Source organism: Natrix helvetica, assembly GCF_964273705.1.
Source record: "Natrix helvetica genome assembly, chromosome: 1".
Taxonomy (NCBI): domain Eukaryota; kingdom Metazoa; phylum Chordata; class Lepidosauria; order Squamata; family Natricidae; genus Natrix; species Natrix helvetica.
In genome coordinates this window covers 298598212-298622792 of record NC_138548.1, presented here as the reverse complement: position 1 = coordinate 298622792, position 24581 = coordinate 298598212, and the positions used below count along the sequence as shown (strand labels likewise).

At 39.0% G+C, this 24581-nt stretch overlaps 1 protein-coding gene across 3 annotated transcripts in view; it reads left to right on the top strand.

The window, feature by feature from the left end:
- Positions 1 to 5165: 5165 nt before the first annotated feature.
- DCAF1 (DDB1 and CUL4 associated factor 1) overlaps positions 5166 to 24581 on the top strand; it is a 51092-nt gene continuing 31676 nt past the window's right edge. For all 3 annotated transcript variants that reach the window (XR_014175636.1, XM_081956177.1, XM_081956176.1), the window contains exons 1-9: positions 5166 to 5299; positions 13704 to 13821; positions 15224 to 15300; positions 18260 to 18333; positions 19345 to 19458; positions 20766 to 20903; positions 21451 to 21924; positions 22621 to 22722; positions 23974 to 24132. Coding sequence is in view for 2 of the 3 variants with exons in the window: in XM_081956177.1 (XP_081812303.1) it covers positions 13712 to 13821; positions 15224 to 15300; positions 18260 to 18333; positions 19345 to 19458; positions 20766 to 20903; positions 21451 to 21924; positions 22621 to 22722; positions 23974 to 24132 (1248 nt within the window). In the remaining variant the exon portion in view is untranslated. The remainder of the gene's footprint in view (positions 5300 to 13703; positions 13822 to 15223; positions 15301 to 18259; positions 18334 to 19344; positions 19459 to 20765; positions 20904 to 21450; positions 21925 to 22620; positions 22723 to 23973; positions 24133 to 24581) is intronic.

The window sequence follows — 24581 nt, the reverse complement described above, 5'->3', positions numbered from 1 at the left end:
TAATCATATACTACAAATATATGATGGTATAATTTTCTGTGTTTTTGTATTATTCATAAAATGTATTAGTAGCAGATACTCCTTGATTTTTCAGAATCCACTTTTGCTGCATAAGGTAAATCTCAGATTTCTGCTATGGAAGTGATCAGTTTACCTGTATAAGGTGACTTAACTAAAATTCCCAACAAAAGCCTCCTTAGGTAATACTAGAGAAACTTAGAAGAATAACGAGATCTCTTTAAAGTACATATTCTTCAAATCTTTAATCAGACTTTCTGTTTTATCATGCATCTGTTGACATTTTTTTCTGCAGAAATTGGGATGGAATTTTTTTTGTAAAAAAAAAATCAGATATTTGGAATTGTGTTCATTTAACACAGTGGGTCTCAACCTTCCTAATGCCTTTAATACAGTTCCTCATGTTGAGGTGACTCCCAACCATAAGATTGTTTTATGTTTTCTGTATTTTTTCAAAAATATGGGTTTTTCAATGGTCTTAGGCGACCCCTGTGAAAGGGACGTTCGACCCCAAAAGGGGTCCCGACCCACAGGTTGAGAACCACTGATTTAACAGATACTAAGGACCTTAGTGATACATGGTGATAATTTTTCAGTGGACTTGAACTTTGGGAACGATAGCATAATTCCAAATGAACTGTGCAGATCCAGAGTACTGAAGATAAGTTAAGAAGTTCATTTACCTACTTTAAAGTGAGTAAAACTATTGTACACAAATCTTAGAGCAAAGAAAGATGAAATAATAATTCAAGTTCTAAAACTTATTGAAACTCCAGAATATTGCTGTAGTAAGCTGTACTTTTTTCCTTCAAGTTTGCATGAAGTCTTCATTCTAAAGTTTTAAAAAAAAGGTTCACCCATTTTCCTGTACATTTATTAATTACATCTATACCATGTCTACCTGCTCACTCAAGACACCAACTAGTTTTTAAACCAGAATGTAACCTAATACAATGAAATGTTATTTAATGGACTAACTACGGGCGCAGTTAGCTGTTATTCACAACTGATAGAATGAAAAATGAGGACAGGGGAGAACATCTACACTGTTGCCTTATTGCCATATAGAGGGTTAATGTGGTTTGATTTGAATTTTTTTTTTTTTTTTTTGCATATAACTGAAAAGCCAATGGAGACAGGAAATGTTTGCAAGTACTGGAAGCCACCTCACCACCAAAAAAAAAAAAACAAAAAAAAAACACCACTTCCAAATAATATCTTGCAGAGATTTTGTGTGTGTGTTTGTATATGTAATTTTTATCTAGGATTGTTAGGAAAATGATTTATAGATTAACATTAGTACATAAAAAATAAGGTGTTCCCCTTTTTATTTATGGAAAACCGATTGCCCCATCTTTTCTGTGTACCCTTTGATTCTTTCTCTCAAAAACTATCCCCTTCTATTATTTTGTCTTACGGTGGAGATAAATGCCATTTTGATCAATATATATATATATATATATATATTTCTGTTGCTCCTTTTTATTCTTACTGATTTGAAATGTCTGAGATATAGGGAAGATGGAGACACTGAGATTTGTTGCATCTTACTATTGGAAGTGATTCTGCTAATCATTTAGCACCAACTGAGAAAATGCTTCTAGAACTGTTGGAGAATATAATGTTATGTGGACAAAACCTAGACAAAGGAATGCAGGAATAATTAAGAGAGAAAAAATGAGTCTTGGTAAAAGGGAAAGTGTGAGAAAGAAACTCAAATTATTCCAATGTATAAGAGTACAAAAATAACTGTGAAGAAAGAATGCAAGAACTATTAAGTAAAGATGAACTTAACCCACAGAGGTAAGAGGGATGAGAAGGAAACATAAGATAACACGGTCTTGATTTGAGTTAGTATAAGAGGGAGCAGAGGTTTTCAAAATTATTACTATATCTTCCAACAATAAAGTACAATTCTAATAATCATTATGAACTAATATGCCTTGAAGGATTGACACCTGTCTTATTCTACTTGGTATAAGAGGGGTCATAGGGTCGGCTTTTAATATTCTGTTATACTTTACAGCAGCGTTTTTCCAAAAATAAGACCCAGCTGGAAAACAAGTCCTAGCATGATTTTGCAGAATGCTCATAATATAAACCCTACCCCCAAAATAAGCCTCAGTTAAGATTGGCAGCCAATGGATACATTTAGTATTGTATTTCCTCCAAAATAAGAACTAACTGGAAAATAAGCCCTAGTGCATCTTTTGGAGCAAAAATTAATATAAACCCAGTCTTAATTTCAGGGAAACATGGTTAGTACCCTGGTAATCCTTGCAGTTTCTATTTTCTGATCTGGTGTATCTCAAGGGATGAAGAGTGAAGAACAGTACCTCATGTTTATTGCATCCACAGATTCTTGACTAATGGCTCTATTTAGGATGTCAAAAGATGCCTGAAGGCTTTCCGGATAATTTTGCATGTTTATTTGTAAATAAGTCATTTGTATTTGCTCTGATTTGGATACAAATTGGGCAGAATTAAGTGAGGTGAGAGAGGTGATTTATTTCACTATAAAATGTGCATCTTGTGGTACCTATAGGAGTAGATAGTTTTTGTAGTACCGTACGAAGTCTGCCACCTATTAAATTTATGCAATTTATCTTGTGTCCTTCTGGGTTCCCTGGAAGTGCTGGGAATTAAGGGCACTGGATAGAAAATTCCAGTTGGTAGTTATGTGGAGAGAGTGATTAAGTCCTTGGTTGCTTCAATCACAGGATTTGATCCTTTCCTAATCTACCTTAGCATCTATATAGGTGATCAATCATTAGCTTGGGATAAAGCATATTGGTGGTACATTGCCACCTCAGGCTAAGCTGGAAATGTTGTGGAAGTCTTGAATTGGTGTCTTGCATACCCACAGAGACTGGATAGAGAGATAGATATATAGGCTAACTCTGGCCAGATGGAGTAGCTGCTCCACCATAAAAAAAAAATTCTATCTAATATTGGCCATGAAGGAGCTGATCTGTGACTTGAGTTCCCCCTTGTTCAACCAATAGGTAAAAACTGTTCTTCTGGACTACTACAATGTGGTACATATGGGGCTATCTCTGAAGATAATGACCAAGTGACTAATGTTTTTTTTTTTGCAGTAATTAATATTATTATTGTTACTCATTAACATTTTATGACTTGTTTGAATTTATGGTTTTAATTCTGTGAATACTATAGATCAAAGTCTATATTTACTGGGGTGGTATATAAATGTTGTAAAACAAACAAATAAACAATATATTCTTTTATTCCCAAAGTAGTCATATCATTAGGCTGGTTAATAGTGGTATTGTCGGTAACAGAAATTACAGTCTAAAATGGGTGGTGGGTGGTGGTGACACAAATTAGTGATGTCTTGGTACTATGATATATAAACAAATAAGGAATTTCTTGATTCTTGTTTCACATAATACGCCTATGTAATGCTTAAAGCAATCCAGGATTGTAATGATAAAGGAAGGTAGTGGGTTTTGAAACTGACAGCTAGAAAGGATTACCTGAAGCTATGATGGCTTATCCAGGGTTATGTGTGATATAATCTTTGATCTAAAAGCCTGAATATGCAGTAGCAATTTCATATATTACTCATTTTAGATGAGTAAAAGATGTTGTCTTTGTTTCTTAAAATGTTATACCTGCTTGGAAGATTTTGTTACAGCTCAATACTACAGAGTAGAAATTGTATTTAATCATCACTAAACACTAAGGGATTTTTTTCCAGCCAAAAAGTGATAGGGATTAGATTGTATAGCAACAATATGAAAGGAAGCAATAAACTATCTATTGTGTGATGTAATGCTAAAACATCCACTAGGAGAATGATTGATGCTGGACAACTTGATACTGTAACTTTTTATAAGAGGAATGCATGGCCTTTTGAATCCTCATTCTTTTGAAGTGTGAGGAATTTCAGATATAACAGTACAGAGTTACTGCTATAACTATTTGCAATAGTTATGAACCTGAAGAAATATTGAACACAATGTTGCAGCATAGATAGAGTTTACCTAGTGGTTCTTCACTTAGGACTGTTTGCTTAATGACCGTTCAAAGTCACAATGGCACTGAAAAAAAGTTACTGGCACTTACAGCTGTTTGCAGCATCCCCTGCAATCACTTTGGAATTGCAATTTATACGATTTACAGTTGAGTATCCCAGAGTCACATGATCACAATCTGCGACTTTTCCAACTGGCTTCCAACAAGCAAAGTCAATGGGGGAAGCTAGATTCGCTTAACCACAATTCACTTAACAACTGCAATGTTTCACAGACATGGCAAAAAGTTTGTAAAATTGGGGTCTCAATTCACAGACTCTTTAGCAACAGCAATTCTGGTCTCAACTGTGAATAGTATAAATCGAGAACTACTTTGTTCTTCTGTCACGATGCCAAATTAAATTCAATAAGCAGCCTTTAGAGAGCTGAATTTACTTTTTTGATGTAAGATAGAAGTCTGCATATTATTTACCAAGAAATCAGTTCTATCGAGATCAATGACCTTTGCTTGTGCGTATTAAGAATTGAAAATAGTTCAATGTCTGCAGCAAATTTGTGCCATATGCATGCTGAAAAGTTGTGCATAAGCGCACCAGCGTACCTATTGTCCCTGTCCAATTCGTACCCATTTACTGTGTTCATATTTATGTTAATACTTATACCTATTGTTTTTTTTTACATGTTTGACAAACTAAATAAAATTATTAAAAATTAACAGTAAATTTTATGCAGTTTGAGGCTCTCATCCAACTTGGGATTTATTGAAGGTAAACACTGTTTAGCCTGTACAAGTCCTTGTGGTTTTAAAAATTATTTCTCATGCCATCGAAAAGATTTAACAGCACTGTCTCTTTACGACTACGAACCTGCGGGGATCGGAGGCTCACTAAAACAGCCATTTCGCGCTTTTCCCGCGGCGTAGAGGAAGCCAGCGACTCCCCCCGCGGAGGAAAACAGAAACGCTTCAGAAAGCAGAGACTACGATTCCCAAAGACCTTTGCGGAAGGGAGAACATGAATGGCTAACAGAGCGCGCAGGCGCACTCCTCGGACTACATTTCCCTGGGCCCTGTGCGCGCGCCGCCCAATGTCTCTCCGGCGCTGGGTCGAACAGCGCGTGGAGCTGGGAGGGAGGGAGGAGGGAGGAGGGCGACGAGGCTCTGCCGCGGTGACGAGCAAAGTGTGTGCCCGCCATAGTGCTAGCAGCCGCCGGGCCGCGGTGCGTGGGGCCGGGAGGAGGCCGAGAGGGTAGCGGCGGCGGCGGCGGTTCGAGCGAAGGGGCAGGTACGTAGGAGCTGGGCGAAAGGAGAAGCAGGCTGGCAAACGGGGATGGTGACAGGCGCAGGCCCGGCTCGCCGTGCGGACCCCGCCGAGGCTGTTCTGAAAGCCGAGCGGCGCTTCCCATGTGTTTCCAGGTGGCCCCTCAGCAGTCGCTGGACTGGGAAGGACGCGGGCTGGTTGGCGAAGGAGAGGAAGCGGGCGAACCTGGCCCGTCTCCGCTGCATTGAATCGAAGTGGGAAAAGGCGGACGGGGTGGTTAGCCCGCTTCCTCCTCCTGCCTGGTACTTCTGGTCGGTTTAGAAAGAAAGGAGTTTGTGCCCGTTTGCAGGCGCGGGAGAAGAAATGCACGGCAGAAACTACATGGGTGCAGTCCAGTGTGAGGAAGCCCCATGGACCCACCAGGGAGTTTGTTTCCGAATGAGGATAATTCTGTGTTGAAACCGAAGCCTTCACCTTGGATACCCTCCCTGTAAATCACCATCCCTACAATGGGGGAAGGGCTTAAGGGAAAAGCTACCAGAGTTTGGAAAGCTGGTTGTGCTGTAGTGTTTTTGTTTTTTTCCCTCTCTTGCTGGGCTGGCTTGCTTCCCTCTTTGGAACCCCGCTTAGTTTTTGTCTTTGTTTTACCCTCTGGTTTTCCTTTTCTTCAGTCCCCTTAGCTATCAGCCCTGAGGACTAGAAGCAGTGGGCTGCTCCGTAGCTTTCCTGTAAAATTTCCAGAAAGAGTTTGCCTGACAGAGGATTGTCTCTCCCCCCCCCCCCCCCCCTTCTTCAGTTTTTCTCTGGGCTTGAACGTATTTTGACTTAGGCTATAGCTTCAGGAGTTTTTTGATATCGCAATGCAATCCTGAAAGAAAACAATAGACAAAAAAAAACCCACCCCAGCATGTGCAAAAATTCATTTTTCTTGCTGAAGAATAGTCACCTGCAACCCTCCCCTCCTGTTTATTATATGTATGAGGAGGGGAATTCAAAGCAGCCCTACCACATGGTGCAAATTGACACTGGGAAGGCCCCATGCTCTAGTCTGTGATAGTGGACTCTTCCTAGAAACAGAATGGTTGATTTCTTGTATGCTTTTGATATGGACCAAATTGGTGGGTATGGAGAAGTAAGGATTAAGCTGTTGGCCTAGAAATCAGGGAATTCTGAGTTCTAGTTCCACCTTAGGCATGAAAGCCAGCTGGGTGACTTTGGGCTAGTCTACCTCACAGGGTGGTTGTTGAAGGGAAGATAAGAGGAGGAGGAAGTGTTTAGGTATGTTCACTGCCTTGAGTTATTTATAACAATGATAAAGGTGGGATGAAAATCAAATCAAATAAACTACTGTCAAGATTGCTGAGGTCATGGAATGAATTGCAGCCCTTAGGGCCTCTTTTGCTGGAGGTTAAACTACTCGGTTCATTGGTTTAGCATTTTCCAATTCTGTATTCCTAGGTTTGTTTGCCTTTCTGTTCTGTATAAATGAATAAGAGTAATTCTGTTATCCAGAAGAAAATTAGGCTGGTTTTGGCTAGAATTTTTGTCTAAATGCTAGCTTTACACTGCTGATGGTGGTCCTATATCTGGGATTGCCCTCCTTTGGTAAACTCCTTTCGTTTTTTTCTTCATACCAGTAGTTCATTGAGAATCGTTGCAACAATCCCTATCTATTTGGTAATATTAAATGCTTAATGTTTGAGAGAGATGCATTAAAAAATAAAAAATAAAACGCCCTTACATCTAATTTATCAGTGGTAGTTATGTCAAATGGTGTTAAGAGTTTTTTAAAATTTTGTTCTCCCTAGTTGACTAAATGGCACCTTCAGTCATACATCTATAATAGTAGCATATGGAAGTGAACTTTCATCTTCTGCTCTTCCCACGTCCCTTCTCTTTCTTGCCCCAATTAAATTTATCCTCTAAAGTCAGTTCTTGATTTATAGACAAAAAAACCCCAAATTTGTACCATTTACATTATCATTTTCATAGAATCAATAGCTTTGTGTAAAAATATAATTGGAGAATTGGGAAAATAGCATACCAGGAAATGATGGTGAATCGGAAGTCTATATCTTGTGGGTCAGATTTATTGCAAAGTCTTTCCATTTATCCTGTAACCTTTTCCCATTGGCTTCTCTATCCTTCTGGGTTTTTGGGGGTCTGCTTATTACCACCCAACCATTCCCTGGAGGGAAGTGCAGATTTTGAATGAATAGATTGACGGAGATTTGAAGTACTGTAGGACATTGTAGTGACACTTGCTGCTAAACTCTTTGACTGGACAGCCAACTCATTTAGGTCTCTCTTATTTTCTACTTCTGCCTTCTAATGGCTATCCATTAGGTGTTTATTCCCTTGCTGATATTGTGGTCTACTCTGATTTGCCCTAAGTTAAAAAAGAAAAAGAAGTCATAGGGAACACAGATCACTTTCTCCCGTATTAAGTATACAGTACTTTGGTCTTCAGTGAGAAGTATTGAAACCCAGTGCTGCTTTCATTTGTTTGATTAGTTCTAAGTTGAGTCTCTTGATCATAGTAGAATGTCACAAAATGGAATATATTGTACTACCTTCCTATCGCACACATCCTGTGACATTAGCTAAATGTTATGATTATGTACAGGAAATGTTATAATAAGGGTTGAAGAATCCTAGGGGTTCCTGACCACTGGATTGATGCTGGAGTGTGACTGTTTGGACCATCTTCAGATGCAAATATTTACGTTCAATTATTACTGTAAGCATTTCACTACAATGTCCTTGATTGGCAAAATTCCTTTGAGCAAAATGAATTGAATGCTTGAAATAATACAGTTTGAGTATCAGTGATTTGCAATTTCATCTTGTTAGGTCACATAAGTGGAGCCTTCTTCAGTTTGGTGCAGTGCTTTGCTATTGTAGCAATATTTTTTAGAAATGCTATTGGTTAGTGTTTAAGTATCTTGCTAGGTTTTCTTCTCTAGCAATGAATAATAATACTTTACTTCATTTTATACTGCCAGATGTACTGAATAAGGGAATGTACATATAAAGCTTGCTAGTTATGTAATAGCTTGGTCAAAATATTGTGTTATACAGGTAGTCCTTGACTTATGACCATAATTGAGCCCAGAATTTATATTGCTAAGTCAGACATTTGAGTTTTGCTCCATTTTACTACCTTTTCTGCCACAGTTAAGTGAATCACTGCAGTTGTTAAGTTAGTAACTTGGTTGTTAAGGGAATCTGCCTTCTCCGTTGACTTTGATTGTCAAAAGGTCGCAAAAGGTGATCACATGACCCTGGGAAACTTCAACCATCATAAATATGAACCGATTTGGCAAGCATCTGAATGTTGATCACATGACCTTGGGGATGCTACAAACGTCATAAGTGTGAAAAACAGTCATGTCACTTTTTTTCAGTGCTTTAATAACTTTGAACAGTCACTAAACGAACTGCTGTTACTCAAGGACTACCTGTACAGGCTTTATATTTGTATTTATGGGTATGTGATAATTTTGTTGTACAGTGCATTTGAAACTTTGTTCTTGTTATGATTTTTGGAAGAGTTCTGCTTAAAAATAATCTGCATAGTGTACATTTTCGTTAGATCAGATATTTTAATTACATACAGTACAAACAGTTAAATAATGTAACCAAAATTATTATATCTATGGCCCAATATTATGTAGTAATTGGATTTACTTCCCCCGTTCAAGATCTGTTGTATGTTGGAAAGAAAGGATAATTAAGCACATTCTTGGAAAGAAAATGAATGTTTTAGTTGGAGAAGCAAAGAATCCTTTTACAGAGATCAAAAGCAAATTGTTATAGTTTACAACAATGTGTACACACATTGAGAACAACATCAGAGGCTCAAAACTCCAGTGGTTCATAGGTAGTCACTCAAGACAGATCACTCTGAATACTGTGCCTGCATTGATTACTGGAAAGCCTATGACTCAATGCCACACATATGGATCTGTGAATGTTTGATGCTGTATAAAGTCAACAGACACTAAGGACCTTTCACAATAATTCAATGGGACTATAAAAGACAACATTAGAAGTCGAGACAGTTGACACAGGTGGCTATCAAGTATGGCATATACCAAGGTGACAATCTAAGTGAGGACATTGGACTGTCATTCAGACTGAAGGAATCTGGCCAAATGGTAGTCAAGAGAAAGAAGGTAGTTAAAACTGTTGGGTTGAAACTACCATTGGTCCATATAAGAAATATATAGACCAGGCACAAGTGCCTAAATATCCCACAGTTTCATGGAAATCATGATGAGAAAACAAGGAAGACAACAACATCCAACTACCCTTGAAGGATAGATAAGATAGATCCCCAAGAGCTAGGAAGATCAAGTTTTTCACCATCAGGACAAAGCCCTGCCAGTCATCAGATAACGTGCTGCATATAAGCTGGTCAAAGAAAGATATGGAAGCTACCAATGTGAAAACCTAGAAACTCTTTCACAATTTATGAAAGTTTCCACCCCAAGTCCAAAGCCCAGAGACTGTATACCAACTGGAAAGAGGGTGGGTGGGGTCTGGTGAGTGTCAAGGCCATTGTCCTGGATGAAACCCAGAGTTTGCAGGAATACAACAGTAAAATGGCACTCAGAGATGAGTTGCAGAGAGAATTCCCGAGTCAGTAGCAGACATGGGAGGAAGATCAAATAGAGGAAAGAGCCATGGTAAGCAGTGGTAGGTTGCAGGCGATATGCCCTGGTACCGGCGTACCGGAGCCTGCCCGGAGCACCGGGTACCGTTCCAGTACGGTGCTCCAGAGGGTCCACCTGCACACCTGAGCTCCTTACCTGTCCTTTAAGCCTTTGGTGCTTCCGCACACGTGCATGGTGCGTACAGCACCCGCGCAATGCTCTGCCAAGCAGCTGGAGCATCGCGGAGGCGTCACAGGCAGGTACTATGCATGCCTGCGCTGTGCGCGTCCATGTGAACGACGTCAGGCCAATCGTACCGGTTGAAACGGGATCTGGAACCCACCACTGATGTCAAGCTAAGAAAGACCCTACATAGGATGTACCATTGACAGATACCTGAGGTAGTTGGCACTGGGAAATTCTACCAGTGGCTGGAAGGGGTTGGACTAAAAGACACTGATCACAGCAACACAGGAATAGGCATTCCGCACCAGATCCATAGAAGCAAGGGTCTACCACACTAGGCAGGACCTGTGGTGCAGATGATTCAGAGAGGCCTCAGAGACAGATTCAGAGATGCAGGCAGGAATAGCATACACTGAACAGCACAACCAAGTAGTTGGCATTGTGTACAGGAGCATCCTCCCAAGTCCAGATGGGAGATTCCACATAGGACTGGAGAGAACATCAGGGCTAAGATCCTGTGGGACTTTCAGATCCAGAGAGATAAGCAGGCATTGGCCAAGCAACCAGACATCATGGTAGTAGACAAAGATCAGAAGATGGCAGTGATGATAGGTGTAGTGGTGCCAAATGACAGCAACATCAGGGAGAAGAGGAAGCTGGAGAAATACTAAGGCCTGAAGAAAGAATTAGAGAGGCTGTGGATAGTAAAGGAAAAAGTGGTCCTACTACCACTGGATGCTGTGGCTCCAACAGATCCCAGAAACAACATTAGATTTCTCTGTCTAAAAGAATTAATACTGAGAATAGTTAAGATACTGTGCAGGACCCTCAAATTCTCAGGCTCTGGTAGAAGACCCAAGAATGAGGAAGACACATAGCCATATGTGTGAGAAATTCCTTGTTTGTCATTTTAAGTGAATCCCTTTACAAACATATTTTAAAAATGATGTATGCGTATGAATATTTTTAGAAGAAACAATAAGATGATTCATTAAACGTTTATGTTATTCCAGTGATCAAATCTTATAAATGGAAACTCCCTCTTTTTCCTTGTGACACATCATATATTTCTGAGGCTTGGGTTGTATGTTCTTACTGCTACTTTATTATGTTTCATCAGCTCTCTTGCCAAGTTATTCATCACCATTCTTTTCTACCTAGAAATATGTGGTTGATGAAAAAATAGTTACCAACCTGGATCATTTTGAAGGAGATTGCAGGCTTTTGGGAAGGCTAAAGCTGTCAAGAGGTATAATGGATGAATGCTAATTTCAATATTGGACGCAATTTATGTCTCAGTAGCAATTGCTGAGAAAGGCTATATACCAGTGATGGCGAACCTATGGCACGCATGCCACAGGTGGCACGCGGAGCCATTTGTCAGGGCACGCAAGGCGCTGCCCTGTCAGCTGAGTTCACCCTCCAGAGGCTTTATAGGAGCCTGGGGTGGGCGAAAAGAGTCTCCCCCATCCCCCCGGAGGCCCTCCGGAGACTTCATGAGCTTCCCGGAAGCCTCCGGAGCGCAAAAAACCAGCCCTACCGGCAAACCGGAAGTTCGGGAACGGACTTCCGGTTTGCTCAGAGGGTTGTTTTGACTGCTCTGAAGGCTTCAGGGAAGCCTCCTGAAGGTCCCTCAAGCCTCCGGAGGGCTTCCGGGGGGGGGGGAGGCTGTTTTCACCCTCCCCAGGCTCCTAGAAAGTCTCTGGAGCCTGGGGAGGGCAAAAAAAGCATGCAAAAAATGGGGGGGTTGCACCTGTAGTGTGCGCATGCACACTGGGGGGGGTTGCGCATTGCATTATGAGTGTGGCTCGCCTGCCGTAAGTGGGGGGAGTGCAGGCTTTCCAATGTCATCTGGTTAAGCCACCGTAGAAGCACGAAGGGTTAGATTAGGATTCTCAGATTTTGTGTTGTCACAATCTCCTAAAATGATACATTAATTTGTTTGAACCTTCCTAATGAAACAAAAAAGCTACTCCTGAGTAGTGTTGAGTGCTAGCTGACAGTTTGGTATTGGATGGATTCCTTATTCTTTTCTTTATTCCAGTGGTGGGTTGCTGCGGGTACGGCCCAGTACGGCCCTACCGGCAGTGGCCTGGAGCAGTGGAGAGCATACCGGTACGGTGGCTCATTTGGCTCACCTGCCTGCCTGCGCTCTATAGCTGTGTTTATGCCAAAAGGCACAGTGCGCACACGTGCACAGTGTGCAGTGCCGGCACAAGCCCCAACAAGCAGCTGTTTGTTGCAGGGGCAGTGGATTGCGCAGGCATGCACAGTGCATGTCCGGCACGTGCACGAACAGACTGCAATCAGCCTACCGGTAGCGATGGTAAGAGCAACCCACCACTGCTTTATTCCCTTATATACTTAAAACGAGCCCTGCCCGAATTTATTCCGCTGCCAATTTGTCCAGAAAAGGAAGGAGTGAGTTCTTACATGGCTTTGGAAGTTGTGGATGGAGCTTTTGGGAACCAGAAGCTGGGATGCAGGTCATCATACTTAACACTGGCTTTCATCCAACTAAATGTCATTTTCAACTCCAAACAAAAGGTCTGACTTGAATCTCTGTTTTGGATTTTTTTTTTTGAGCTTTGCCAATCAAAACAAAGGGAGGTCTGTTAAATTAATTACTCTTATGTTTACAACTTCCTTTATTTGGTTGCATGGATAATATTTAACTATGTGGAGTATAGATTTATTTAATCCATTAAACCTTAAACCTGCTTTCTCATTTGATGGAGCTGACAAAATTTTTGAATCCTGGTGTCTTTCTGTTGAAATACTTTTTTTAAAAAATAAAACATTTACAAAGATACAGCCATCCTTATCTATCTGTCCAGATTAGCAGGTGCTCTAATGTGTTACTATCTCTTTGTCCAGTTTACCCTTCCTGTGTTGGGCAAAATATTTATGTTCCAGAGGAAAAATATTTTCCTTGGTCCAGATAACTTACTGTGGGCTGATTTCACTTACTTCATTCATTTCCAGTGGAGGAAATTTCTAAAATCTTTTGTTCTGAGAGAATTGAGGGTTGGGGTTAGATTGAAGAGATTAAAAAGAACTATTAACCCTTTGCTTTTGAGTCTGATGGAATGAAAGCGAGTGTAGTTTATAAGCCAAAATTTTATAATCTGTTACATTAGGATTAGAAATCATGGCCATGACTCCTGAAAGCTGTAATTAGTTGCAATTTTTTTAATATGGCAGAAAGGGAACTGATTATAAATATGATTGGAGGGTAATCATATTAGTTGCTTTGTATTTTAGTTCATGTAAATAACATTAAACACAGTTATTGTCTTGGTTTCATCTTGAGTGGCACCTCATTTGGAAATGTTGGCATATGGTGTCAACTGCTTATTATAGAAGAGAATACTGCTTTAAAAACATAAACAAGCTGAAGATCTTCGTGATTAGTGCATGCAAAGATATTTTTAAAATGTATGTCTTAACTTCCCCATTTTCAATTGTTTTTATAAAAAGTTGGTGGCTTTTCAAATTTAATGTTATTTTTTTGTGTGAAAACGAATGCAATAAGAATTGAGGATGTTTTTATCTCATCTTAATTGCTTCTCTCTTTTGTTTAGAGGGAGTCATGACTTCATGTTCTGAGCATGTAGATTCCAAGGCTGAGCTCACTGCTTTGCTAGAGCAATGGGAGAAAGATCATGGCAGTGGACAAGACATGGTTCCCATTCTTACCCGGTAGGTGTGATCAAGTATGGAATATGTTGTCGAAATGACACCATTCAGAAACAAATCTCAGTAGGGCTTAGTCACAGGTAAACCTTTTTATAATTTCATTTTTATATTCTGTTTACTAAGCTTTTGCACATCGTTTGATAAGGCAGGTATCAATTTTCTGGTTACGCAAAAGTGTCTTCTGAGCATGGAAATTTCATGGTCTGAAGACCTCAGGCAGTCTTGAAACAGCCCTACCAAATGATTTGCATATTATAGCCTAATACCACGAGCTTTGAGCAGTGTGAAAGTGACAGGAAATAACAGAAAAGCAATGGACTGGTTTTCCTGCTCCTTCCTTTTCCTGCTCCTAGTAACATTTGCTATCAAGCTCCCCTGTCCAAGATTTGGCAGTAAATACCAGATTTTTTTTACACTTCATAGCTAAAATTATTTCTTTGATTATACAGCAGAAGACTCAGACTCAGCTTGTTTGAGTGACAAATTGTGTCAGAAACAAGAATAAAACCATACTCATGAGTTGATTACCTACAGCAGTTAGAAGATGTAAATTCTCTTATAGCCTTAGGATTTAAATGAGTGACTTCTCCCTTCCACTTTTCCAAATTAATGAAGATGTAGGATAGTATTTGGAAGTTGTGAAGCTGTATGTTTATTGTATGTTTACATGATGGCTGTCTTTGGCTTGAGAATTGCCTCAAAGCCTCACAGTTCCTACCTTAGCAGTTCCATAAGTAGCAAAGATGACATTATTAAACTTTCAACAATATAGAGAAATTATGTAGATCATGGACATGGACATTTCAAGCACGTTTTTAGATGGATGAATTAATTAAGAGAGTGTAGTGTTTGCCTCTTTTTGCTGAAATGTTGCTAAATATAGATAGTGTTCATAAAGTTAGATGTCACTTGACCATCTTAGCTTACAATAGCAGTTGTGGCAGTCCCAGTTACCATTATTAGGCGAATCCTGCACATATGCAATATCCTGCAGTCACATGATTGCCCTTTAGGATCTATTGACTTCCCCCCATTGACTCCGCTTGTCAGAAGATGGAAGTCTCAAATTGCAGTTATATGACTGCAATGCACTGCAACTGTAATAAGTAATTAATGAAATGTGTATGTCATCCATCTCACCATCAAGCAACTCTGGGCAGCTCTGTGAGCCATTTGCCAAGAGCTCAAATCATGTGATCATGGGAATGTTGCAGTGTCCATAAGTACAAGTACCTCCCTATTCAGCACCATTGTAACTTCAAGTGGTCATTTCAACAAGGACTGCCTGTAATGTTTTGATCTTATGTAGTCCAATTAAAATCTTGGTTAATCATGGTTTTCCAATTTTAACAATTGAAATATTAAAGAGAAATACAAATTGCTCGTGTTTTTTTTCTGTTTCTAGAATGTCAGAATTGATTGAAAAGGAAACAGAAGAGTATCGCAAACGAGATCCAGATCCATTTGATGATAGGCATCCCGGTAAACTGAGAAGAAAGCATTTATCTGTGTTTATACATCACCTTAAACCAGTGATGGCGAACCTATGGCACACGTGCCACAGGTGGCACGCGGAACCATTTGTCAGGGCACGCGAGGCACTGCCCTGTCAGCTGGCCAGCACACATGTGCACGCTAGCCAGCTGAGTTCACCGTTTTTAAAAGCCATTTTTTCGCCCTCCCCAGGCTCCAGAGGCTTTATAGGAACCTGGGGAGGGCGAAAAGAGCCTCCCCCGCCCCCCCCCGGAGGCCCTCCAGAGGCTTGAGGGACCGTCCGGAGGCTTCCCTAAAGCCTTCAGAACACTTAAAACGACCCTCCGAGCAAACCAGAAGTCACTTCCGGTTTGCTTGGAGGGGCGTTTTAAACGCTCCGAAGGCGTCATGGAAGCCTCCGGACCGTCCCTGAAGCCTTCGGAGCACTCAAAATGACCCACCGAGCAAACCGGAAGTGACTTCTGGTTTGCTCGGAGGGTCATTTTAAGCATTCTGAAGGCTTCAGGGAAGCCTCCAAACGGTTCCTGTAGCCTCCACAGGGCCTCCGGGGGGCGGGGAGGCTCTTTTCGCCCTCCCCAGACTCCTATAAAGCCTCTGGAGCCTGAGGAGGGTGAAAAAAGCATGTAAAAATGGGGGGGGTCTGTTGTGCGCGCATGCGCACTGGGGGGGTCGCGCATTGCATTATGGGTGCGGCACACCCTGCACTTCCCCCACTTGTGGCACGCGAGCCAAAAAAGGTTCGCCATCGCTGCCTTAAATCATCTTTTTTCTATCAGAATTCTACCAAGGAGCAAAGTATTATAGTGCTTCTCTTTTGTATCTCTCTGAATTAACTAGAGGATTCGTAGAGTTTTTTTTTTAATTAAAAAAAGAGGGCTAAGAAAGAAAACCATAAATAAACCCCAGGCACATTTCATATGTTTTCAACCACAGTTGCAGAGATTAGGACAAAAATATGTAAAATTATGGCTTACTGCATTTAAACAATCCATATAAATTAACTGATATTACTTGGACACCACATTAAGACATCAAGACATGATTCATACAGATAGTCCTCAACTTACAACCACAATTAAGACTAAAATATTTATTATTAAGTGGTGCAGTCATTAAGCAAGGCATTAACATGACCACACTTGATTTTATAACCTTTGTTTTTGCTGTAGTCATTAAGTGAATCACTGTTAATTAAGCAAGACATCTTATAATTTGTGACCTCTCCTGTCAGCTTCCCCATTGACTTTGATACTCGCAGGGGGAGGTAGCCCCTCAAATAATCTGGTCTCATTGTAGGTGATTTCATTAAATCAACATAATAATTATGTTAACAACAGCATGCAACTAAATTGCTTTTTGGAGTTTCTGTAATTCTTGCTTCTTAAAATATTCCAGAGACATATCTTTAAACAAATTAAAAATACATGGAAACTGATTTTAAATGTTATATGAGAGGCCTGGAACAAAAAAATGTGAAAGACCTGCTTTTACCAAACAAATAGATGGTTTTTCAACTAATTAAAGTGTTTTTCTATAATTTAAGATATAGACCGTGATTGTACAACTGTATTGTAATTTTTTCACCTATCCAAAAATAACTTGTTCTTATGTGTGTTATAAATATTGAATAACCATAGGTGTGGGAGTGGAGGTTCGTTCTTCAAACTTGTGGGCTGGTTTCCAAACGTTTCGTTACCAGGCTAGTTAACGTCTTCAGTGTAATTTAGGGGATGTCAATGTTGGTGTCCTTCTGCTTATGAGGGCTTTGTGTGGTCAGTAGGTCTGGTGATGGGGGAGTCACATCAGGTGAAGGCCTAGTGATGAGTCTTGTGAGGGGATCATGTGTGGATCACGTCAGGTGAGGGTCTTGTGATGGGGAGGTCACATCAGGTGAGGGTCATTGGGAGGTGAAGTGCTGATTGGAGTTGTTGGCTGGTTGAATGTTGGTGCTGTCGGTATTTGGTTTTGCGGTTGATTTGACTTCTTGGATTCGTAGGCTGATTGTAGTTCAGTGTGTCTGTTGATGGAATTATTTGTGGAGTGCCAGGCTTCAATAAAGTCACAAACCCTCAGAAGACCCAGCATAAGACCTTCACCTGATGTGACCTTCCTATCACAAGGGCTACTGATCACACAAAGCCCTTATAAATAGAAGAACACTAACACTGACATTTCCTAAATTCCGCTAAAGGTGTTACCTAGCCTGGTAACAAAATGTTTGGAAACCAATCCACAAACTCGGAGAATGAACCTCCATTCTTATCCTACACCCGAGCTACAAATATTTGCCACTGTTGCAAAGCATAGGTGTATGACATGAATGAGTGTGTGTGTGTGTGTGTGTGTATGTATGTATATATATATATATATATATATATATATATATATATATATATATATATATATATATATATATATATATATATATATATATATATATATATATATATATATATATATATATATATATATATATATATATATATATATATATATATATTAGAAAGCTACCCAAATCCATAAGATTTTGGACAGCGTATAACTTTAAAAAGTGAGAAATATGAAAAGAATAAGTTGATTGCAAAACTATTTTAACACTTTTTTTTCCTGAACATACTGGACTTTTCATTAAAACAAGCTACTTAAGAATTATTGGCCAACAGTTTAGATTAGAAGGCTTGTTTATAGGTTTATAAAATTAAAATATAATTTTACATAAATTTGTCAATACAATTTTTTTACTTAAATTCAGTGCCAATATTTCTCTTCCATTGATTTGTGGGTGGAAATTTTTGAATTGCCAAGATATTCAATTAATCATACTTAACTTCAGTTAGCTAATATATTGTTTTACAAGTTTGTTTTGTTTTATCTGCGTAGTTTCTACTTAGGTTTGCTAGTGAGTGTGTGGTCTATTAATGGATACTGTTGTCTGTTTGTTTTACAGGTCGAGCAGACCCAAAATGTATGCTTGGACACTTGCTGAGGATTCTTTTCAAGAATGATGATTTCATGAATGCAGTGGGTTTGCCCTTTGAATTTATGTATAGATTTCTACTTGGCAACTGGTAGCTAGGATCTTGTTATTTAATTTTTTTGCCAAGATGGAAAAGGTGTGGTAAGGGGTTCCTTTTGTTTTAGATTCATTCTCTGTTGAAAGAGGAATGCAATTTCCAAAACTTTGTATAAAATTTGCCTAAGTCTCATTTATTCAAATCATGATGCAAGCAGTATAAAACGAGTCTTTTCCTTATTAACTCTGTCTGTCTTATCTCTGTCTACCAAAGGGCCCTTTGCCTCCATTGTATTTTCCAGAAAATTACAAATTCAAGGTGGTTATTGAAATTGAAGTAGACTCCAGTAAACTGAAAGAATTTATGTACAATGACAAATGGACTTAAGCTCTAATTTTGAACCTTATATTTTGCAAAAACTGATAAAGACTAATGTATTGAAGAATTCAAATGCCTGGATAGGTTGCTATACTTAAAGATGTAATATGTGCAGCAGAATCCTGTGCAGAAGTGGACAGAAGTGTGCACAGTTGAATTAAGTGTACTTAAATTTTAAGTAAATGCTCTTAGAATTACATTGTAATCTTATCTTTTGCTTCTATGTAATTTAAGGCTATCAAGACTTTTACAGTGCTAATGGAGGAACCTAAGCAATTCTACTTTTAAAAAATTGATAATAGTAATAAAGCATAATATAGATTTGAAAACTTTTTTTCTGTGGGTGGTTCTTGGCTCGTGGAATAAAACTGATTTTTGCAAATTTAACTTTTCCCCAGCATCTCTTGTCCTGTAACTATTGACTCCAGAGAGTCAGTGATCCATTGAATAAACATTGTAGGAGAAATTCAATTCAGATTCATCCTTCCCTCCTTCCCTCCCTCCCTCACCCCTTCATCCTTCCCTTCTTCAAAATGCAGCCTCTGCTGGACTGGCGTTTTTCCCTTAAATAGAAAGGCATTCAGATCTGACATGTAATTTTTTCTTTCTTTCAGAAATAACCCCCCAATTTTTCTTTTAGCTGGTAAATGCTTACGTCATGACAAGCAGAGAACCTCCACTGAACACAGCTGCCTGCCGACTCCTGTTGGACATTATGCCTGGGCTGGAAACTGCTGTTGTCTTTCAGGAGAAGGTATGGGAGATAGGATGATAGACCTAGAAGCAACATGGTACAGATCTTAGTAGACTTTTCTCTGACAGTTTTGGGAGGCTGGTAAGAATGAATTCCAGGTGGCTGAGAACATTACTTCTGCCCCAGTCAGGCAGTATATATAATACCAATTAATTGACTCCAGGTGATAGCTACCTTTATTTTGAAGGCTAAAATTCTGTTCATTTACATGGCCACCCTTCTTAAGTAATTCTGGGCAGCTTACAGCAACAATAAAACCAATATCTTTCAAATAATCATAAAACTGTAAAAACAATAAAATCCTGTACCTTAAATATTCCCTTGGGATGCCCCACAACAAGTTACAGTTGCCCTCATTCCTTATATACTGTAGAGAGATATAAACTGCCCAGAGCTCCCTCCCTGAGAGAGAGAGTGTGTTAGTAAATAAGCCAAATAAATAAATAATAAAATAGTTCTCTTTTTTTTCTTATTTATGTTCATATTTATATACATTTAAATTCAGACATATAAAATAGTTCAATATTTCTTATATTCTCCGAGACTTGATGTTTGCAGATATCAAGGCAAATAGAAAGGTTTTTTTTTTTAATTGAGTGGTATTGATATGCCAAGAGTTGCTATGATTAGTGTTTCAGTTGCTTTTCAACGGTTATGGAATGGCTGCAATCAGACACAATATGCTAAACATTCCTTTTTTTATTTGTTTGTTTTTATGAAGGGAGGAACAGGTAGGAATGAATGAGTTATTGTGGTTTACCATACTGACAATCCACAGTGCAGTTGATATTATGACGAAGAATTTTTGGCTTTACCTGGCATCTGAATGCATTCAGTGGGCCATCTGTGTGTAACCATACAGTCCCCGATACAGTTTGCAGTTAGTAGCCAGAATTGAATTATTTTTGCACTGAGTTTCTGAATTACATGCCAACATGGAGAAGAACTATATAAAAACTCCTGTGTATTGCCAGAAATTTTTTCATGCTTGATGGCAGCAATTTTGAAGAAAAATTATGTTGCTGTCCAGTTTAAAAAGTGCTTGTCCTTTCTTAGTAGGAAGTCTTACCGCCAAAAAAATCAAAGAAAATGCTTTAAAAAAATCATTCGGGATATGAATTTATTACTTTAAATATTGATCGTATCAACAACTTCATCTGCTTTTTTAATCTGAAAAGTTTCTTTTTGGAACAAAAAGATTATGGGACTTATATGTGAGTAGATGTCATATTGGAATGTAAGCTGTGAAAAAATTAACTTGCCTAAATACACCTCTCTTGTCCCGTCCCCCCGCCCCCTTATTCTAGGAAGGCATTGTTGAGAATCTCTTCAAATGGGCACGAGAAGCTGATCAGCCTTTAAGGACATTCGCAACTGGATTGCTTGGAGGTGCCATGGAGAATCAAGATATTGCTGCCAACTATAGAGATGAGAATTCCCAACTGGTAAACAGGAAATATCCATAACATATCGTAGACAAGTATTGAACATTTAGCCCCTGGAGCATTATCACAATGAATGTAGAAAAACTGCAGCAATGGTTGCATGTTACTATTCTACAGCAAATTTTAGAAATGTTCTTCTTTGCAAGTGGAGAAAATAGATTCATATATCAGCATGTTTGGTTTTGCAAGAAAATGTTTCCCTGACTCCAGTTTCCTGTCCTTCCTTACAGTATTAGAATAATAATATGCGACCTTAAGTTTGCAAAACAGGTGTATTTAAATATTGAACATTTGAAATTAACACCGGGATGTTGGTTTTTTTTGCTCCTCATCAATGTGTTTCCTTTTTGGAAAGTGAATTTACTTTACTTTACTTTTATTTAGATTTTTATACCGCCCCCTCTCCCCAAAGGGACTCGGGGCGGTGTAATAATGGCATAATAATAATATTATATAATATAATAATAGGTTTGAGTTTCTTTGGGCAAACTGATTTTGGTATAGCAGAACCTTGTTAAAATGATGCATGTTCAACTCTTTATGAAAGGTGGCATTTGTCCTTCAACGTTTGCGAGAGCTGCAAGTCATTGAAACCAACACAAAGCATGAAAATAAGCGTCCCAGCCCTCGAAAAGTGCCATCCGACCCCTTGCTGCCTCTAGATGAAGAAGCTGTGGACATGGATTATGGGGAGATGGCTGTGGATGGTGAGCAGGAGGAAGTGACGGGGGACATGGATATTTCATTTAACCTTGACTCAAATCACAAGACAAGTAGTTGGGTAAATTCTTCTGCAAAAAAATCAGGGAAGCAACACGAAAAAGAGAATTTCCGAAAAGCAAAACAAAAACTCGGCTTCTCTTCTGAACCAGAAAGGATGTTTGTTGAACTGTCTAATAGCAGCTGGTCTGAGATGTCTCCTTGGGTGATTGGCACAAATTATAACCTGTATCCCTTGACCCCTGCCATAGAGCAAAGACTGATTCTGCAGTATCTGACTCCTCTAGGGGAGTATCAAGAGGTAGGTTTAAAAAAGCAGAAGGATTCATGATAATTGCATTTCTTTTGGGAAGAAATTACACTTTATTATGGAGAATCATAATCTGTTTATGTTCAAGGTATGATCTTACGCAGAGGCATTCTGCAAAGAGCAAAAGATAATCTTTGGAACTGTCTTTCCAATTGTGCTTTGTTATGTGCTTGCCTTACAACAGGATGTTAATATTTTGATCATATTATAAATACCCCTCAATTATAAATAAAGATACCCATATTATGCAGATTCCTTTATTATAAAGAAAAATAAATCATATTATAAATAATGCATGTGTTGTAAAGAAATACTGAAGTAGTATACCAGAACAACATTCTTACTCCCCCTCCCTCCCCCCAGCTACATATTTTAATCTAAAAATATATAAGAGGGAATGGTTAGCTAGATAGTAAGTGCTATCCTCAAGATTACGCAGCACAGGAGTGTCAAATTGGTGGCTTGTAGGCCGGATGTTTCACACACAGGCCACACCCACCCCAGTTCCGTAAAGGAAAAAAGCATCCAGTATGTCATGTTACATCAACCTGATGCGGCGAGTTTGACATCCGTGATGTAGTAGAAATCTTGGTCAACCATACTTTGCATCTGGCTTCTTCTAGTTTTAGGAGAAAGAAAATATTTAAGATGACCTTCTTAAAGTATGTTATACATTTCCTCCAACAGTTGCTGCCTATCTTCATGCAACTTGGATCAAGAGATTTGATGATGTTCTATATTGATTTGAAACGGACCAATGATGTACTGCTTACTTTTGAAGCCCTAAAGGTAAGCAATAGCATTATGAACTGTTTGTTCAGAAACACAAACAGGCCTTGTGGCCTAATGTCAGTGTAATCTAATTGGATTCTTACTCTAGCCAAGTATTGCCATTGCTGTTTGGATGGAAAATTATGGATACTAGTCTGGAAGGAATTGGACTGGTACTGACTGACAACTGGTACAGAAAGAGCATCAGCTCTGAATACTTAGTTTTTTGATTTAAAGCTTTGAAATATTTACCCCTTATTTCTGTTATTTACCAGATCTATATATTAAGAGCTATACAGTACTCCAGATTAAAGACAGAATGTGTTTTAGTGATGTCAAGACTCACAGAGTTCTTATGCATATTATAAATTTTGAAATGTTGAACAGAGAGAGAGACTGGATATTCCAAACCTCCCCTCTCAGAACCTGCCTTGATCCTCTCACCTGCTCCTGCCTCCTAGTGTGGTTTGTTGGTGTCAGAATCTGTTTTCTTGGGAACCTCTTACTTGGGATCTACCCCTAATCCTTGTGTGTGTGTGTGTGTGTGTGTGTGTGAAGTATTTCACTCTGTAAACCTCTTTGCTATGCAGTATAGACTGCATGGTATCCAGAAGATTTGGCCTTTCTTTTCTTTTTTCCTTGGTGTATAAATCCATTTCACTAACAAAGCAGTTTGCAAATTAATTTAAAATCAAATGGCTAACTGAACGTTTCTGATTTGCAATAGATCATGAGTCTTCTACTCAAAATATACAGATCACAATGAGTTAATACTCATTAACCCATTATAAGTTAATACAGATACAAAACTCTGAAGAAAAAACATGTTCATGCAACATAGATACTGATTTTAAACTGAAAGCTCTTTCTGGAATTCTTGCTGATTTCAGTTCAGTCCATCTTGCTGAAGAGAATATTGTGAGATTTGTGCTTGGGAAAAGCATTTTAAATTTTGGTAGTTACCAGAAGACTGACATATACCGATCCTTCAAAAAAACCTGTATATTTAAATGTGGACAATTATGTAATGATTATGTAATGCTTGGGGACAGAACATTGCCTATTTAAACTTTACCAAAGCATTTGAATTGGAATCTGTTCTTATTTCAATCACAGTTTTTCTTAAAGAGAGCAATGGAGTGAAATCTCATTCGTCTCCATTTTTCACAGGACACAAGAAAGAATATTTCATTTGTAGCTTTGCTAGGTTAATTGTAATTCCCCTCTCTTCCCTTATAATTGACAATGATTTTATGCATTCGTCTGCAGTATTTGGCATCTCTGCTGCTCCACAACAAGTTTGCAACGGAGTTTGTTGCTCATGGAGGAGTACAGAAGCTACTGGAGATTCCTCGCCCTTCTATGGCAGCCACAGGTGTCTCCATGTGTTTATACTATTTGTCTTACAATCAGGATGCCATGGAAAGGGTAAGAGCACATCCTGCCACCAGAGGCCGTTCGCTTTGAAAAGGGTTTGCCTATTTCAAGTGGGGACTGGACTATTCCAGCTATCCTCACCTTTTGGGAAATCCAACATAAATATTTTGAGCGTACTTGTGTGATAGCTTATAACAGGATAATAGTTACTAGTAAACTGCTGGAGTTGAGAACAAGTCATCAATTAGATACATATCTTTATTGAAAGGTGGGTTTTATTGCTTATATAGAGTATCCTGTTAATTTCAGCAGGGGAGACACATACATTTTTTAATTTGGCTTGAAAATGTCTCTGTACCTGAAGACAGCAATAGTTAAGACACACACTTATTCATGTAATAAAACATGGATTTTATCCGACTCTATTTCAGCAAGGTGTATCCACTAGTTCTAAAGAAAGGATTGCACAGCTTTTGATGGTTTTTTTATCAGAATTCTGT